The sequence below is a fragment of the Oncorhynchus kisutch genome, linkage group LG20 (genome assembly GCF_002021735.2).
Source record: "Oncorhynchus kisutch isolate 150728-3 linkage group LG20, Okis_V2, whole genome shotgun sequence".
In the NCBI taxonomy this organism is placed as follows: domain Eukaryota; kingdom Metazoa; phylum Chordata; class Actinopteri; order Salmoniformes; family Salmonidae; genus Oncorhynchus; species Oncorhynchus kisutch.
This window is the reverse complement of record NC_034193.2, coordinates 26,320,399-26,339,794: the sequence shown is the minus strand read 5'-3', so window position 1 is coordinate 26,339,794 and position 19,396 is coordinate 26,320,399. Positions and strand designations below refer to the sequence as shown.

At 41.9% G+C, this 19,396-nt stretch overlaps 1 protein-coding gene across 1 annotated transcript in view; it reads right to left on the bottom strand.

Annotated features, from left to right (window-relative positions):
- Positions 1-19,396, bottom strand: part of gucy2g (guanylate cyclase 2g) — a 41,368-nt gene that overhangs the window by 9,368 nt on the left and 12,604 nt on the right. The window contains exons 6-16 of the mRNA XM_031800029.1: positions 18,197-18,363; positions 17,894-18,037; positions 17,466-17,554; positions 10,616-10,715; positions 9,435-9,506; positions 9,171-9,339; positions 8,530-8,685; positions 8,122-8,299; positions 4,708-4,848; positions 4,309-4,501; positions 1,054-1,228 (exon numbers count right to left, since the gene is read on the bottom strand). Coding sequence (XP_031655889.1) covers positions 1,054-1,228; positions 4,309-4,501; positions 4,708-4,848; positions 8,122-8,299; positions 8,530-8,685; positions 9,171-9,339; positions 9,435-9,506; positions 10,616-10,715; positions 17,466-17,554; positions 17,894-18,037; positions 18,197-18,363 — 1,584 coding nt within the window. The remainder of the gene's footprint in view (positions 1-1,053; positions 1,229-4,308; positions 4,502-4,707; positions 4,849-8,121; positions 8,300-8,529; positions 8,686-9,170; positions 9,340-9,434; positions 9,507-10,615; positions 10,716-17,465; positions 17,555-17,893; positions 18,038-18,196; positions 18,364-19,396) is intronic.

Below are 19,396 nucleotides of genomic sequence, written 5' to 3'. Positions count from 1 at the left end.
GACAATAGACAAAACTAGCCAGTTATAGCATATTGTGTTGTAGGACAACTGATTTGACTCAAGACCAGGCATACAACTCACAGTTGATACAGTTTCCACAGTAACATGTATTTACATGATATGATAAAGCGTTGAAACTAAGTTGCAAGCTACTTTTGTAGCAAGCTACTTTTGTAGCAAGGTGTTATAGAACGAGTGTCTTATAAAACACATTCGACACTGGCTCTTGTTATCTTGCCATAACTGATTTAGCAATGAAATATCAGCTAGATAGGATGGCCAGCTGCAGCTATCACCAAGCTATATGCTAGCTAGCTGTTGTCAGCTTGGCTAAACACAAGGTCAGCGCAGGCTTTAGCCTACACATAGAACGGAATGAGCTGACCATCTTGAGATGGTAAGTCAATCAGGGGGAGAGAAGTCCTCAACTTCAAAACTTTGTTCTCTCCATAGCGAAGCTAGCTTAGCTTACCTCGCCGTATTCACTACTGGCTTTCTTGTTTTGTGATTGAATGGCAAAAAAAAAACACCCAAGAAACTTCCACATTATTCCACACCCCCAAGACAACTCTCTTTTGCCATCCGTCATGGCTGCTAGCATTTCTTCATGGGCAACTCCATTACTTTTCAACATCATTTTCATTATCTCCAGCACAAACCAGTGTAAAAATATGTGAAAATGGTGCATTTCTATATTTCATAGAAAAATCTTTGAGTTCAAAACTGTGATTTTTAAACACTATGAGATTCAAGGTGATGTGGGGAGCAAGAAAATACATTTCCTTGGGCCAGACACTCATTCATTTTTAATGTCATTTCACCTTATGACCATTTGACCATGACCATTTGACCAATTCCTTTGACCTTATCTTTTTAACCACAGATCATAGAAACGTGCTGTTTTCACATATGTAGACACTGTTTTTGTGCCAAATCAGGAAATGCAGTAACCCTTTAAATTATACACACAGATCTCGAGTTAGGATTCGTTACTTCATGGCTGACAGCCGCTGTCTGGGTAATCGATTTGACAGATTGTTCGTACGTACTGACCTGAGTTGATCCCGATGCGGAGAGACAAGCTCTGATTGGGCAAGTGACGAATCTTGAAGAGCTTGATGGCACACAGGAAGTGAAGAGCCATTGTAGAAATCTCAGATGCGTGCTTCATGCCATTACTGATGGGTAGCCCACTAGCTACCATGTACGCATCCCCTATAGTCTCCACCTGATACACCATACACATAAATGGCCACAATATACACTGTACATTTTTACAATATACACTGTCAATTTTACAAGGCTACCTACTGTACAGTGCCTTCAGAAAGTATTCACACCCCTTGACTTTTTACACATTTCGTTGTGTTCAAAGTGGGATTATAATGTATTTAATTGTCCGTTTCTGTCAATGATCTACAATAAATACTTTGTAATGTCAAAGTGGAAGAAATACATGTTAGAATCACTTTTGGCAGATATTGGGTGATTCTCATGAAACTAGTTTTAAAATGTCTGTAGCAAATTGTGTTATAAAACCATGATGCATCTGCAAAAATCAACTATAATTCTGGGAAAACGTCTTATTTTAAATCCATTTAAAAATTTCACCAGAATTTTTAACATTTTTAACACAAATTCTCATTACCAAAATGCATCTGGATTAAATTCTTGGGTCATTTTTTTAAATTCATTTTTTTAGAAAAAACAAACATATTTGAATAAAACACAGTATTCTGCATTATTATCATTTATTTTACCTTTATTTAACTAGGCAAGTCAATTAATAGAAAATTCTTATTTTACATTGATGGCTTACCCCAGCCAATTATCTACAGGAGTATTGCTTAGATGAGCACAAATTAAGTCAATTTATTCACTTATATGCCTTCAGAATGAGGTTCTAATTCTCAAACACCCCCTTCACCTCACTTGGCCTTCTCATTACTGAAACAGCTAAAGAGCTCAAATTGGGAAAAAGTCTGATAATTTTATGATATATTCATATTTTTTGTTTAACTCAGACATTTTTATAAGGGGAGCAATGTAAAAAATGTTTTGGGGGAAATATTGATTTGTTTATTAATTTGTTGAACTTTACATTTTGTAAAAAAGTTTGTAAAATGCTTAATATTTGATCCAAAAACATAATTATGGAATTATGAGAGAATTTTTTTTGTTATTGATGTTTTTTTAGTTTTTTTTATAATGAGATTGACCCGATAACAGTTGACCCGATTACAATTCCACACCTGGATTGTGCAACATTTGCCAATTATAGTTTTCAAAATTCTTTAAGCTCTGTCAAATTGGTTGTTGATCATTGCTAGACAACCATTTTCAAATCTTGCCATAGATTTTCAAGCAGATTTAAGTGAAAACTGTAACTCGGCCACTCAGAAATAATCACTGTCTTCTTGGTAAGCAACTGCAGTGTAGATTTGGTCTTGTGTTTTAGGTTGTTGTCCTGCTGAAAGGTGATATCATCTCCCAGTTTCTGGTTCAAAGTAGACTGAACCAGGTTTTCGTCCAGGATTTTGCCTGTGCTTAGCTCCATTCCATTTATTTTTTATCCTGAAAAACTCCCCAGTCCTTAACGATTACAAGCATATCCATAACATGATGCTGCCACCACTATGCTTGAAAATGTGATGAGTGGTAATATCTAATGTGTTGTATTGGATTTGGCCAAAACATAACACTTTGTATTCAGGACCATTTTTTTTTGCAGTATTACTTTTGTGCCTTGTTGCACAGAGGATGCATGGATGCATGTTTTTGCACACAGGATGCTTCCTTCTTTTCACTATGTCAATTAGGTTACTATTTTGGAGTAACTACAATGTTGTTGGTCCATCCTCAGTTTTCTCCTATCACAGCCAATAAACTCTGTAACTGTTTTAAAGTCACCATTGGCCTCATAATCATTGGCCTCATAATCCCTGAGTGGTTACCTTTCTCTCCGGCAACTGAGTTAGGAAGGATGCCTGTATCTTTGCTGTGACTGGCTGTAATTGATACACCATCCAAAACTACAAGATTATGTTTAATTCTGTTGATGCATCAAATAAGGTTTCTCAGTACTCTCTCATCTATGTCTGTGGGACTTCGTTAGGCCTCTGGGGCTTGGCGCTAGCAATTGATTTATGATGGCTTGGTGATAGAACCTACAGCATGCATTCCATTGAATGATTTGTATCTGTGTGTTAAGGAGAATATAACCCTGTGTAAACGAGCAGTAAATGACCTAGAGACAGAAACCTGGCACAATGTAAATTTCGCTGTCTGTTGCTTGATAGCATAATGTACCTTTGTATAATTATACACATCTGTTGTTTGTCATGAACATTCAGAAGGATGTACTTTGCTATAAAGGGCTGTCAAATATTCTTGTTGGGCTCTTAACGATTATCGATGGGTGGTCGTTGACCAGCTTCATTATTGCAATTCTTAATTGATAATAAAGATTGATTGTTTGAATAAATAACAAAGTCTCTCTCACTTGGTTAGAATTACCACCACACCTTACTGGGTGCTCTTGAGTGGTGCAGCGGTATAAGGCACTGCATCTCAGTGCTAGAGGCGTCACTACAGACACTGGTTTGATACCAGGCTGTATCACAACAGGCCCTGATTGGGAGAACCATAGGGGGGTGCACAATTGGCCCAGCGTCGTTAGGGTTTGGTGGGGTAGGCCGTCATTGTAAATAAGAATTTGTTCTTAAATGACTTGCCTAGTTAAATAAAGGTTCAATTACTGATAATTGTATGTGTGGGGTAAAGAGATGAGGTAGTCATTGAAAAATCATGTTAAACACTATTTTTGCACACAGAGTGAGTCCAGGCAACGTATTATGCAACTTGTTTAGCAAATTTTTACTACTGAACTCATTTAGGCTTCCCATAACAATGGGGTTGAATACTTTTTGACTCAAGACATTATTCCACTTTGACACTATGTGGCATTGTGTGTAGACCAGTGACAGAAATCTAAATTGAATCAATTTTAAATTCAGGCGGTAACACAATTTTTTGGGGAAAAGTCACATGCAGTAGGCACATGCAGAACCCATAATGTATTCATAAACAATAGCCTACATCAGCATTTCATAAGTTATTTATTAAAATGCGTATTTACTGCTTATGCATTATGTAGGGGTTATGAATTCCTTATGTAGGTAACCTTCAATAAAGTTTTACCATGCCCTAATAACTATGTAAGTTAATGGTGTCACTTGAGGTAAAGTTGTACCCCAAAACACTGGGGTCTGTCTAACACTTGAAAAGTATTGTACAGGTATAATGTACCTTGTAGACATCGTAGAGCTTGATGATCTCATCAAAGAGACTGTAGAGGTCATTGAGGACGGTGACCACCTCCAGGGCGGAGCTAATGGAGCACATGGTGGTGAAGCCAACGATGTCAGAGAAAAAGATTGTCACCATGTCATAACCCTGAGGCTCCACCGACTTCCCAGCCATCAGATGGTCCGCTATGTACCTGTCAGTCAAGCCAGTCAATGGAGTGGGTTAAATACATATACAGGAAATGTTACATCAATGTTCTGTCCATAAGTTTCTGTTCACAAAGCAGCACAGAATTTTGCGAAAATAATATCTTATAAATCTCAATATTTGTAGCGTAATTATCTTGGAACGTTTATTTTTAAATAATCCAAATGCTTGTAGGTACAAGGCCTGTGTTACCTTGGTAACATACTGGAGAGAAGCTTGTCCGACCGGGTCTTCTCTGCTGTAAGCTGTTTGGTTCTCTCTTCAACCACCTCCTCCAGGTGGTTGGCATAGCTCTCCAACTTGTTCACCATGTTGTCAAGGATATTCGCATGACTGAGAAGTATAAAATAGATGAGTCGATACACGGTATAGACTGATGTGAGGTGAGGAAAACAATAATCATAGTGAAAACATCATTAGCTTAGGCAAGGGATGCCTGGGACCAAAAACCACCTCTTGCATTGCTAACACACCAGCCCATTTTATTAATTGAGGCCCCATTATTAGCCAGATAATTATAATTTTGTGCAACAAAAACAACAAGTCAGACAGGCCCACTAAGCAAAAAATGGACCAGCCCTTCTGACATTTGCCTGAGTTAAGGAGTGACTAAGTGAATGTTATTGTTTATGCATTAACATTCTATTAAGTATGGCCATTGTAATGTGAATTGGCTGAGGCCTGGTGGGAGTGGCTGCTAGGGGAGGAAGACAACATCGATGCTACAGCTGTCATCATTGAGTTACTCAGCCAGTCCTGCCATTCATCACGGCCGGGTTGGTGTAAGTCCTACCCTACTGATTTGCCATGTGAGGTGTACCACCAAGTGCAGTTGTTTCTCCTAGAGTTTTTAGGAGGTGGCGCCACCTGCTTGCACATCGGATTGTGAGTGGGCCACCCCAGTTCCTGGCTTTTCAGACCTGCAGCTGGAGCCGTCTGAGGCTTTGGGTTCTGATTTCTTGACTTATGAAATCATGAAATATACTTATTCCTTTCACTGAGGGAGAGAGGATGATTTATAACATTTACATTATGTCAGGATATGTTATTGTTAGCCATCAGGGATCCTCTGGGAGAAGGAAAGACACCGTCTGGTACGAGTCAACATGACAGCCGCGAGTTGGGGAGGAGTGAGCACTTTGGGGCAGAGGTCAGGTCAGATGAAGTGAGGAACTTCTGCTATCACTAAGGTTCTGTCTAGCAACAGAGATGCATTGGCTGTGGAGATGACTCAGCATAGGAGAAAGTGTTTACATGTCAGCGCTTGTGTGAATATGTCTTTTGTCTGATGCAGCCGTTTTGACCAAATGGGCGAATAAACTTGGTTTAAGCTTTCATAATGTCCGTTGAGTTCTTACTCTGATAATAAGAACCTAACACGATTGAGGAGACACCTTTATCTGAGGGGTTGGTGTCCCCTACTCTTCCAGCTGAGAGGGAGCTTCAACCGCTTTCTCTTGTCTAGGGCTGTGGCAGTCATTAAATGTAGTTAGCCCAGTGATTGTCAAGCAAATATCTGCCGGTCTCACGGTAATTGATCTTTAACATAAACACCTTTAGCGTCTCCTGGCTTCCACAGCCTACAAGCCACTGATGCAAACTTTTGGAACATCTACATTTTTTAAAAGTATAATAAATCCATAGCCTACACCATCACAATCAATCCATTATGTATTTTAGATAGGTCTGAAGAAACATGACATGAAGAAAATGTAGTCTATTTCAGAAGAACAGAATAGCATACTCTTTGTCCTGATGTTAGGCCCTGGTCTGGCTATGCCATATGTCTGTGGGCCACACTAGTTCATTTAGCAGAGAAGATTTGCTTAGAATTCTGCGGCATTATTTGATATTATTTTGTAGTATGAAGATTACAATTGAACGTAGCTGAATAAAATACTGTAGAAAGGATGTTTTCTCCAAAGGATTTCTGAGTGAGTGCGCACATGTGGCTATTCTGTGTTGAGCTGTTAACAAAGAAACATGTATTCCTATATGCTTGATATAGAGTTATTTATGCAACTTGAATGCCTTGAATATCCCGACAGCATCCCCCTTGTGTGGCCGCAATGCCCCTTCAAAAAATCCATCCCTTTTGCGGCCAGTGGCCGTTGTACCCTTGGGCTGAATAAAATAATTATAATTCCCTTCTCCAGGCTGATTTCTCTAAAGCACCTCTCACTCTCACAGATAGCTCAATTCCGTCCACATTTACTTTTCGTCAGGCTAAATATCGATCGACATGTTTAGGATGAAAATTATCTTCCACAAAGTTGAAACTCATGCCAATTAGGCTCTACACCCATTGTAAACTGGATTCATGTGCTTAATTTAAAAAAAGTTATTGATACAAACCTTATCAAAACATATAGGCCTATGGGCTAGGCTACATGAGGTGAGACTATGATTAGAAAATGTCGCCAACATATACCATGACCTGAAGAACCTTGGGAAAATATTCAAGTAGATATCTTCGGAGATCTACAAGCAGCTCTAGCTCACCAGAAGTACCTGATTGTTGTGACAGACCTGTACAGTAAAAGGCCTGAAGACATAGCCACAAGAAATGTGACCACAGCAACTGTGATCGATTGACTTTAAGATCTGTTCACACAACAATGCCTCAAGTTCTAGTGACTGATAATGGCCCGCAATTCCAAGCTGACTTCACGTCCTACAAAGAAAAAGATGGAATGGTGCACCAGAAGACCCTGTTATACTATCCATTAGCCAACACAGGTGTAGAGAGGTTTAACGAAGTCCTGAAGTATTGTCTTCGTGCCCTGCTCCAAGAAGGAAAACAGTTCTCTGACGGAAAAACACCTGTCGAGCTCATGATTGAAAGAACCTGGACAGTCCCGCTGGATACAGTCCTTCCACCGAACTCAAGAAGATTGTTTTGTACATACCAGCCCGCCATATAAGAAATATCTGGGTTGCCTGGGCTGGTTAGTTCCTGTCTAGGTTGGTCTCTACCTGTCTGGGCTGGCAGGTCTCTCCCTGTCTAGGTTTGTATTTGTATTTGTATTTATTATGGATCCCCATTAGTTGCTGCCAAAGCAGCAGCTACTCTTCCTGGGGTCCAGCGAAATTAAGGCAGATTATACAATTTTAAAAACATTACAATACATTCACAGATTTCGCAACACAATGTGTGCCTTCAGGCCCCTACTCCACTACGACCACATATCTACAGTACTAAATCCATGTGTATCTATAGTGCGTATGTTATCGTGTGTGTGTTTGTGTGTGTGTGTGTGTGTGTGTGTATGCATGTGTCTGTGCAAATGTTTGTGTTGCTTCACAGTCCCCACTGTTCCATAAGGGATTTTTTTATCTTTTTTTAAAATCAAATTTTACTGCTTGAGTCAGTTACTTGATGTGGAGTAGAGTTCCATGTAGTCATGGCTCTATGTAGTACTGTGTGCCTCCCATAGTCTGTTCGGGACTGTGAAGAGACCTCTTGTGGCATGTCTTGTGGGGTATGCATGGGTGTCCGAGCTGTGTGCCAGTAGTTTAGACAGACAGCTCGGTGCATTCAACATGTTGGTCTCTTCCTGTCTGGGCAAGGCTGTCCCTGTCTGGGCTGATCTCTCCACGACAGACCTTTCTGGGCTGGTCTCCTTCAGCTGTCTTCTGATGGAGCCAAAAGAGGGTCTGTAGTCAGGGTTCTCACTCCAGCAGGCCTTGAGAAGGTCGACCAGCCCCTCGTTGCACATCTGGGGGCACACGGTCGGCCTGAGGGGCTCCCCTAAGAGAGGGACCCGCAATTGCTTGATAATCTCTGGAGAAAACCAATGAGACACAAACACTTTCTACACAACGTGATACCAAGTACAACAAAACTACCATTTCCCAGTATCTAATGGACTTGATACAGATTTCACACATTCTTAGATCTACTTCAGGTAGCTCAAATCCAATGTTTTACCACTTTACATAATTTTTTCCCCCACAAAGGATGGATTATTTGTGGTGTTTTCGAGGACCTTCTAGAATGAATTAACAACGCACCTTTTGGCTCCAGCTGGATATCGTTGTATGGACCCATCTCTGAGCTATAGATCAGCTCACGCATAATCATTGCAAAGCTGTAGATGTCCCCCTTGGGTGTGCCATTGAACGTGAGCTGGTCTTGCCTCAGAAGTTCTGGAGCCGTCCAGTACATCTCTGGACAAAGTTGCATCAAACTATGGTTAATTCAACTTGTGGTAAGACTTTACTTGAGAGGGGCATACATTGATAAACACATTCATGAGCTCTGTCTCAACATTCGTAATGGATTTCATTACGTTTAATATAACATTGATGTAATTTATGTCCATTTAAGGTCCCACAAACAACAATTGATAAAGGCATCATAGGGTGTTCATTAGTCTTCATAAGCCCTACATAGATGCTTCACAAATTATTTTAAGCAAAGTAATACTACATAATGGTTAATATAAAAGGTCACTACATCTGTTGCTTTGCCAAATGCGGAATATCTCTTTTGCCCTACTTTATATAGCATGATATTTGCTTGTGAATGTTTTCAGAAGCATCTATAAAGGTCTTATAAAAGGAAGGCTTCATAAACATCTCCAAACACTGGTCTGAATAGTGATTACATCAAACTCCTCAGTTCTACTCCCATGATCAATTGAACTATTAACCTTCAAATTTGGGATTTTCCAGAGGGATGACTTTGTGTTTATTGCCGTATTTGAACTCCCACAGTCCAAAGCCAGAGAGTTTGACCTGAAGTCTGCTGTCCACCAGACACGTGCTGGGTTTCAAGTTGCCATGGGACTTCAGGCTACTCTTGTGGATGTACTCCATCCCCTGCAAGTAAATCAACAGGGTCAAACTAAACCGGGAAAAAGTCTAGCCCTGTTCACATAAAGGACGTACCAGTCTAAAGGGATTTTGCTACTCACATTAACAATATCATATGCAAAGGACAGTTTAAACATCCAATCCAGCTCAATGTCAGTGCATTTCAGAACATCCTGCAGTCACAAACAACAAAAAGGATACATTTTGTAGCAATCCTTTACAACCCAATGATTGACATCTGAGTCGTGTCCATTGGGGAGGGTTTTTTGGTAAACAGAGATAAATGAGAAAGTACTACCTGAACTTTCATTTTTTTACTAAACACAACGCACCACATAATATGATACCTCATACAGAGTGATACAAGAAAAGCAGCAGTGGTACCACTTTAAATGAACATCAACTTGAACCCTTCTCTTAGGTTCGATTCGGCTATACACAAGGTATGTTCTGGGTCAGTTTGATTCGGTACAGTGAACACAAAAGGTATGGTAAGTACAGTTACCCTTATCTAAATGTTGCTGAGAATGTCACCTTTCAGATTTTTTTCCCCATGGGTTGATAGCTCCAACCTTTCTAAACTTAGACCCACATGTTTGATTCATGTAAAAAGTCATAAATACGTAAGATCGTACAATCATAATTTGTCAAAACTCAGTTTTGTTGCTCAGATCAGTGTTGCTCAGCCTCAAGAGTTAGAAAATGGTCAAGTTCAAGGGTCAAATTGCGGGTCAAATTGACTTCAGATCTTTGTTGCTCAGCCATTGAGCGTCATAGGAAAAAAATACTGTGATCAGCATGGTTGCACCATTCCTGTGCAGAAAGCAGCTTGTTTCTAGGACATAACTTTCAAGAGATATATAGACCAAGCTCACGGTCAAATTCTCGGTCAAATTGACACAGAACATCATGGATGTCACTTTTCTTGTACCGGGTAGGGTTTTATTGTGTGTACATTACGCGTTTTACAAGTTTGAGACTCATACCTAGGAGAGTAGATTAAGTATGTCAGTGATAAAAATGTTTTTTTAAAATTTGTCAAATTGACCCGGAACATAAGAGATGGGTTAAAAACTTTATGAAGCCTTTATAAACTGTTTATATGGCATTCACAGATGTTTGACAAATAGCATTCTATATACATTGTTGTAACAGAGTTTATATAGTGTGAATTTGTTTATTTGTAAAGCATCTACGAAGGACTTATAAATAATTTATGGCGGCCTCATTAATTAAACTTGTTGTCATTTCAATCCGGACCATCACAGTCCTATGCTGTTACCTTCAGGCTGCCTTTCTTGCAGTACTGCATGACCATACAGACCTTTGGAGGGTCAATGCAAACCCCAAAGAACTGCACCAAGTTTTCATGCTTCATCTCTCTCAACTGTTTTATAAAAGGAGTACAGAGCATTATTTACAAAAATACTTACAAATGGGCTTTTCAATAATAATTCATTATTAATAAATATTAAGATTACATTTTTTTATTGAATTCATTGTGCAATTTAAAAAAAATGGAATAATCATAAGCATACAAACTTCAACTCCCAGCATTGTGTTTTGGACTCAATATTGTAAATCAATTATGTAAATAATAAATCAATTATATATATATATATATATATATATATATATATATATATATACACACACACATCATTGATTTATTATTTACATTTACAAAACAATTGCTGGGAGTTTAAGTTTGTATATGTGTGTATATGTGTGTATATATATATATATATATATATATATAACCAGCCAAAAGTTTGGACACACCTACTCATTCAAGGGCTTATCCTTATTTTTACTCATTTCTACATTGCAGAATAATAGTGAAGACATCAAAACTATGAAATAACACATATGGAATCAAATAGTAATCAAAAAAAGTGTTAAACAAATCAAAATATAGGTCATTTCAAGCAGCACTCCATCACTCTCCTTGGTCAAATAGCCCTTACACAGCCTGGAGGTGTGTTGGGTCAATGTCCTGTTGAAAAACAAATAATAGTCCCACTAAGCACAAACCAGATTGGATCGCGTATCACTGCAGAATGCTGTGGTAGCCATGCTGGTTAAGTGTGCCCTGTATTCTAAATACATCACTGACAGTGTCACTAGTAAAGCACCCCCACACCATCACACCTCCTCCTCCATGCCTTACGGTGGGAAATACACATACGGAGATCATCCGTTCACCCACACCGTGTCTCTCCAATTTGGACTCCAGACCAAAAAACAAATGTCCAATGGTCTAATGTCCATTGCTTGTATGTCTTGGCCCAGGCAAGTCTCTTCTTCTCATTGGTGTCCTTTAGTAGTTGTTTCTTTGCAGCAATTTGACCATGAAGGCCTGATTCACGCAGTCTCCTCTGAACAGTTGATGTTGAGATGTGTCTGTTACTGAACTCTGTGAAGCATTTATTGGGGCTGCAATTTCTGGGGCTGGTAACTCTAATGAACCTATCCTCTGCAGCAGAGGTAACTTCCTTTCCTGTGGTGGTCCTCATGAGAGCCAGTTTCATCATAGCACTTGAAGGTTTATGCAACTGCACTTGAAAAAATGTTCAAAGTTCTCTAAACGTCTTAATGTAATGATGGACGGTTGTTTCTCTTTGATTTGAGCTGTTCTGACCATAATATGGACTTCGTCTTATTACCAAGTCACAACACAAATGATTGGCTCAAATGCATTAAGAAGGAAATTGCCACAAATTAACTTTTAACAAGGCACACCTGTTGAAATGCATTCCAGGTGACTACCTCATGAAGCTGGTTGAGAGAATGCCAAGAGTGTGCAAAGCTGTCATCAGGCAAAGGGTTGCTACTTTGAAGAATCTCAAATATAAAATATATTTTGATTTGTTTATCACTTTTTTGGTTAGTACATGATTCCATATGTGTTATTTCATAGTTTTGATGTCTTCACTATTATTCCACAATGTAGAAAATAGACTCCCTGGTCTGCCACAAGTGGTGGAGAATGCGGGAAATCTGATAATGTGGTCAGATCAGGGTTGATGTTTACACAGCATCAGCATGGACGAGTTGATAGCTCAGTTTGTCCAGGCCCAACAAGCACAACAGGCGATTCAGGAATGAACGCTGGAGGAACAGCAGCTACAAAATATCCGCCTCGTTGAGGAAATCAGGAAGCTACAAGGAGGAGCGCCTACTGAATCGCATCCAAACGGAAGACGACCTCATCAAAACATACCTCTGCACGTTTGAACAGATAGCACTATGGGTAGGATAGCCAAGGCCGAAATGGACAAGTCTGCAGGCCCTGTTCCTCTTCGGGAATGCCCAAAAGGCATATTGGGACCTTAACGACGAACAGGCGGCTAACTACAACAGACTCAAACAGGAGATACTCAGCCGCTATGGGCACAGCCTGGCCCATCGGGCTCAACTGTTCCACAACTGGAGGTTCGTGGCCGACACATCCCCCGGAGCCCAGATGTGCGTCACCACGGCATGGCTCCTATTCGACGTATCCATCCTCTCCATCCTATTCAAAGTGGACCTGGATCGCTTCCTACAGGCGCTACCCCAACAACATGAAGAGTGCAGCGAGTCTATGCTAGCCCCAGACCTCGGAGGGCCTCCTGGGAGCCGTGGGGATGCATCAGAACACTGAGTCCCAGCTGATTGGGAGCCCGGCCGAGTCGGGGACCCGTCCGAGCGGACAGAAGGACAGCCCCACTGCTGTACACCCCGAACTGACAGTCCGCAGGGCCAAAGGGCCGCAGACCCCTGGAGAGACGGCTGGGGGAGAGCCGACCTGCCACCGACGACCCCAGATAGATGGAGATCAAAGGAGGTGTTTGAGTCTAGCACCGGGGGCACCTGGCCTGGAATTGCACTGCTCAACAGGAGTCAATGCCATCAGCAAGCACCGGAGGAAAGGTGGGTCATGCAGTGGACTACGTTACCTCCTGTTGGGCGCACCACAATCCAATGTCACCCATGGCCCGGTGAAGGTCGACGGACACGACACAGAAGCTCTATTAGACTCCGGAAGTATGGTTACGCTCGTAACCACGAGCCTGCTGTACCAGGGGACCAAACGTGGTTGGAAGATGTTAGTTTCCTGTGTCCATGGTGACACAAAGCGGCATCCAACCGTACGGGCCAATATCGTGACACCACAAGGGAGCTGCCAGATGATGGTGGGTGCCATACCGGAGTTGCCGGTACCCCTTCTCGTGGGACGAGATTGTCCACTGTTTGCGCCACTGTGAAGGCAGGAGCTGAGGAAAAAGGTGCGAGCCGGCCGAAGGCTAGAGCGAGGACGACCCGTCGCCTGGGCGGCCCAGAAGCAAGTGGTTGACAAACCTGTACCTACGGGTCCGGAGTTGGAGGGGGCGCCGGAATGCAACCCCACTGGTGAACCACTGGAGGAGAAGCCCATCCTCCCTCTCGGTTTCGAGGGACCAGTCGAGACCCTCGCTGGGGGCCAACTGAGTGAACAATTTGGGACTGCCCAGTGGGAGGATCCGAACTTGAAAGCCGCTGCAGCCCAAGTGATAGCAGTGGATAGAGAGCAACTTCCAGGGGTGAGTGACAGGCGATACCCCCATTTCCAAATGAAGAATAACCTTTTGTATCAGGTGTTGCGCCAACAGGGAGAATTTCGAGAGGTACTGTTGCTGCCCTGACGGTACGTGGGAACCGTACTTCAGCTTGCCCACACCCACCTGTTGGCGGCGCACCTGGGAATGGAGAAGACCCGGGAACGGATCGCTGCCCGGTTCCACTGTATGAGGAGGGCCATGGAAGACTATTGTCGCAGCTGCCCAGAGTGTCAAATCACTGCCCCAATAGCACACTTCCAAAACCCGCTGGTCCCCCCTACCAATTATCGGTGTGCCCTTTGAATGCATCACCGTGGACATAGTGGGACCCCTGGTAAAAACAGCATGAGGACACCGGTACATCCTGGTATTAGTAGATTATGCCACCCGGTATCCTGAGGACATTCCCCTATGGGTGGCGATATCCAAGGGAATCGCCCAGGAGTTGTCCCACCTCTTTAGCCGGGTGGGCATCCCGAACGAGATCCTGACAGACTAAGGTACTGAGTTTATGTCCCGTCTAATGAAAGATTTGTGTGCTCTCCTGCATTAAGCAGATCCGGAACTCCGTCTTTCACCTGCAGACGGATGGGCTCATCAAGCCGTTCAATAAAATGCTCAAACAAATGCCGTGGAAGGTCATCGAGGAGGACGAGAAGAACTAGGACCAGCTACGATCTCACCTAATGTTCTCTATCTGAGAAATATCCCAGTCCTCCACCGGTTTTCCCCTTTCAAACTCATCTACGGGAGGAGGCCATGCGGCCTACTGGGCCTCACCAAGGAGATGTGGGAAGCCCAACCGACCCCCTTACGCAGCATGGTAGAACACGTGGAAACGATGAAGGAGCGGATGACAGCCCTATGGTCAGTGGTAAGGGAACATATGGAGAAAGCCCAACACGCCCAAACCCAGGTCTACAATCAGGGAACCCAGCCCCGAGAATTCCAGGTGGGAGACAAGGTGTTGGGCTTAATCCCGACGGCCGAAAGCAAGTTCCTGGCAACATGAAGCAGGCCGTACGAGGTGATAGAGAAGCTGGGACCCGTCAATTACCTCGCACGGCAGCCAGGGAGACAGAAACCCCAACAGATTCACCATGTGAACCTGTTGAAGAAGTGGCACCATAGGACAGCCTTGGCCGTGTTATGGCCGGGACCCAAGAAGCCAACGATACCAGTGGTGGTCCCGAGCAATGAGGACCCAAAAGAAAGAGCTCAGGGAGCTCATCGATCAGAACATGGCGGTGTTCTTTGAGAAGCAAGGCGCACGACCCTCATTGAACACCACATCCGCATCTGGCCCGGGGAAATGGTACAAGAGGCCATATCGGCCGGCCGGGGGAAACGGTATAAAAGAGACCATATTGGTACCGGGTGCTCCCATTCGGTCTCCACGGAGCCCCACCCACATTCCAGCACCTGATGGACAAAGTACTTCGACCCCACCAACAGTACGCAGCGGCCTATTTGGATGATATCATCATCCACAGGAAGTGCTGGATGCGCTCAGGCAAGCCGGGTTGACAGCGAACACAAAGAAATGCAAACTTGGGTTCGATGGGGGAACGTCAAGCCCCAGGAGAGGAAGGTCCAGAGCCCAGAAGACGGTATCCCAGATAATTATTTTGTTTGTGTTTGTTTTTTAAATAAACACCTTTGAAACCGAGCTAATCCATTTCTGTCCGTGTCTGATCTGTGTAAACGTCTTGATCAAACCCCCTGGTCTGTCTCAAAATATACAGTATATACAGTGGGGCAAAAAAGTATTTAGTCAGCCACCAATTGTGCAAGTTCTCCCACTTAAAAAGATGAGAGAGGCCTGTCATTTTCATCATAGGTACACTTCAACTATGACAGACAAAATGAGAAAAAAATATCCAGAAAATCACATTGTAGGATTTTTTATGAATTTATTTGCAAATTATGGTGGAAAAAAAGTATTCGGTCAATAACAAAAGTTTATCTCAATACTTTATGATATACCCTTTGTTGGCAATGACAGAGGTCAAACGTTTTCTGTAAGTCTTCACAAGGTTTTCACACACTGTTGCTGGTATTTTGGCCCATTCCTCCATGCAGATCTCCTCTAGAGCAGTGATGTTTTGGGGCTGTTGCTGGGCAACACGGACTTTCAACTCCCTCCAAAGATTTTCTATGGGGTTGAGATCTGGAGACTGGCTAGGCCACTCCAGGACCTTGAAATGCTTCTTACGAAGCCACTCCTTCGTTGCCCGGACGGTGTGTTTGGGATCATTGTCATGCTGAAAGACCCAGCCACATTTCATCTTCAATGCCCTTGCTGATGGAAGGAGGTTTTCACTCAAAATCTCACGATACATGGCCCCATTCATTCTTTCCTTTATACGGATCAGTCGTCCTGGTCCCTTTGCAGAAAAACAGCCCCAAAGCATGATGTTTCCACCCCCATGCATCACAGTAGGTATGGTGTTCTTTGGATGCAACTCAGCATTCTTTGTCCTCCAAACACGACGAGTTGAGTTTTTACCAAAAAGTTATATTTTGGTTTCATCTGACATTCTCCCAATCTTCCTCTGGATTTTCCAAATGCTCTCTAGAAAACATCAGACGGGCCTGGACATGTACTGGCTTATGCAGGGGGACATGTCTGGCACTGCAGGATTTGAGTCCCTGGCGGCGTAGTGTGTTACTGATGGTAGGCTTTGTTACTTTGGTCCCAGCTCTCTGCAGGTCATTCACTAGGTCCCCCCGTGTGGTTCTGGGATTTTTGCTCACCGTTCTTGTGATCATTTTGACCCCACGGGGTGAGATGTTGCGTGGAGCCCCAGATCGAGGGAGATTATCAGTGGTCTTGTATGTCTTCCATTTCCTAATAATTGCTACCACGGTTGATTTCTTCAAACCAAGCTGCTTACCTATTGCAGATTCAGTCTTCCCAGCCTGGTGGGAATTTGGTTTCTGGTGTCCTTTGACAGCTCATTGGTCTTGGCCATAGTGGAGTTTGGAGTGTGACTGTTTGAGGTTGTGGACAGGTGTCTTTTATACTGATAACAAGTTCAAACAGGTGCCATTAATACAGGTAACGAGTGGAGGAAAGAGGAGCCTCTTAAAAAAGAAGTTACAGGTCTGTGAGAGCCAGAAATCTTGCTTGTTTGTAGGTGACCAAATACTTATTTTCCACCATAATTTGCAAATAAATTCATAAAAAATCCTACAACGTGATTTTCTGGATTTTATTTCTCATTTTGTCTGTCATAGTTGAAGTGTACCTATGATGAGAATTACAGGCCTCTCTCATCTTTTTAAGTGGGAGAACATGCACAATTGGTGGCTGACTAAATACTTTTTTGCCCCACTGTATGTATATATATATATATATATTTTTTTTTTACATAAGCCAGCAATTCAAAAGCTCAGTTCTTACCTTTCTAAATGTACTAACCATGTGATGTGTTTGTTGGATTTATACTTTAGAAATGGTTGGAAGTTAAAAAGGCATTGTACTAAAATTGTATGTTGTGTCGTTTGAAAATGCCACAAAAGGGCTTCAGTCTAGTGAAACCCAACTTTACCATGTTGAACTCTGCGATGATGGATGGCTTCCTGATATCGCTGACAGATTGATTCTGCATGTATTTGATGGCCACTTGATTTCCCTGAACAAAATAGAGGTAGGTAGTAACACAGTGTCAGTAACACATTGGCAGGCACACAGAGGCAGTTAAAACATATATTCTATTCTAATCTGTTAGATTGTATCAGTTGCAGGTAGGGGCCTTTTATGGATAACACTTTATTTGAAAGGGGTATACATTATGCATTCATAACACCTGACATGATAAACAGTTCAAAACATGAGTTTTGCTTCAACATTCCTAACGGCTTTCATGCTAACATCTATGTCATTTATGACATGGCTGTGGAACAGTATGTTAATTTAACCAGCAGAGTCATCCTGCTGTAGAGTAAATTGATTGTATTCTGTCAATGTATACCTGAAAAAGGCCTATAGTGGAGTAGATGTGCTCTTTCCCTGCATTGTCTCTCAGTCCGTAGCTAGTGGAGGAGAGGATGGTCTGATAGGAGCATCCACTTCCAGTCTTACTGGCTGTCGTGCTCAGAGATAGGGCCGGCACTCCCTAGACGTTAACCATATTTTTGTTAAGTTACATACATACTTTTGAATACATTCAGTTAGACAAGTGACTAGGTATCCCCTTTCCCTTTGGTTTCCATTGATACGCAATGTTTCAGACGAGAGGAATCTCAGACATGTCCATTTTTTAATTGGCTCATACTTTAGGCTCTTTGATAATAGTGATCTCATTGTAGTTGATGATACACCAGCAGGAGCCGTCCAGCCTGGTCTGCAGCCGGAACTTCTGCAGCATAAGGAGGCCAATGAAGACCAGGGCTGACACACCGATGAGAGGGGACACCACCAGCAAGATCACCAGAGATATATCTGTTTAAAAAAAGCCCAGGTTTCGCTTTAAAGTGACCATTTAAGGGACAATTGAACATAAAAGTTTCCAGATATTTTCAGACATCAATTGAAGACTAATATTGAGATACCACCACGTCCCAGGTCATCTGGTGTGTAGACACACTTATGTTTCGATCTTAAATACATGTAAAACATAAGCACCATATAATTTCCAGATTTTATTCTGCGCTGATCTTTTCCATTAATTTCAGGTTGAGGCATATAGCTGGATTGATACACAGACTCAAAGACATGGGACGTGGATTCATTTTGACGTTAGAATATTTTTGAGATTTAAAAACATTTGATCATCTTTGATTATGGAGTGTAATGTCCCTTTAACAGCAAGACCACAATGTACAGCTATGTATATATACATTAAAATGAGCATATGTATATTATAATACTGTTATAGTGAAATGGAAACACTTTAGGAGGTATTGCTAAGAAAATATATGTATTCAATCCACTAATATTAAATGTGCATTTTTACATAGAAACATCTCTATTTTTAACATTTTGAGCTTGAACAATGGTTTATTAGAGGTATGGGTAGCACCATCTTGAATTTACATAGTAACGACTGTTGCCAATGTGTCATTGGTAGGCTTGACCAAATTGTGAGGTTTAGCACCGTGACTGAAAGTGAATGCCGCCACCAGGAGGAAGCGCCTCGCCTCCACTGGACCTGAAAGGTTTCTCACAACTTTGACAGCTCTGCTTTTGAGATCAGGATGACAACATTAAGGTAAGAAACTGTGTACAATTAGTTTCTATGTTGGTAATTATAATATTTACATTTTAGAGGATAATAAATATATAATATGGTCTGTTTACATTTATTTTTGAGGCTATTTATAGAGATTTTTTTTAAATAAAACCTGTATAAACTGTATTTATAATTATATGATAATATTATAGCTTGATAATAATTCTATTACACTATTTCTGATATGTCTTACTGCCATTCATTCCAATTAGACTGATTTGGATTTCCCCCTCACCAATATGT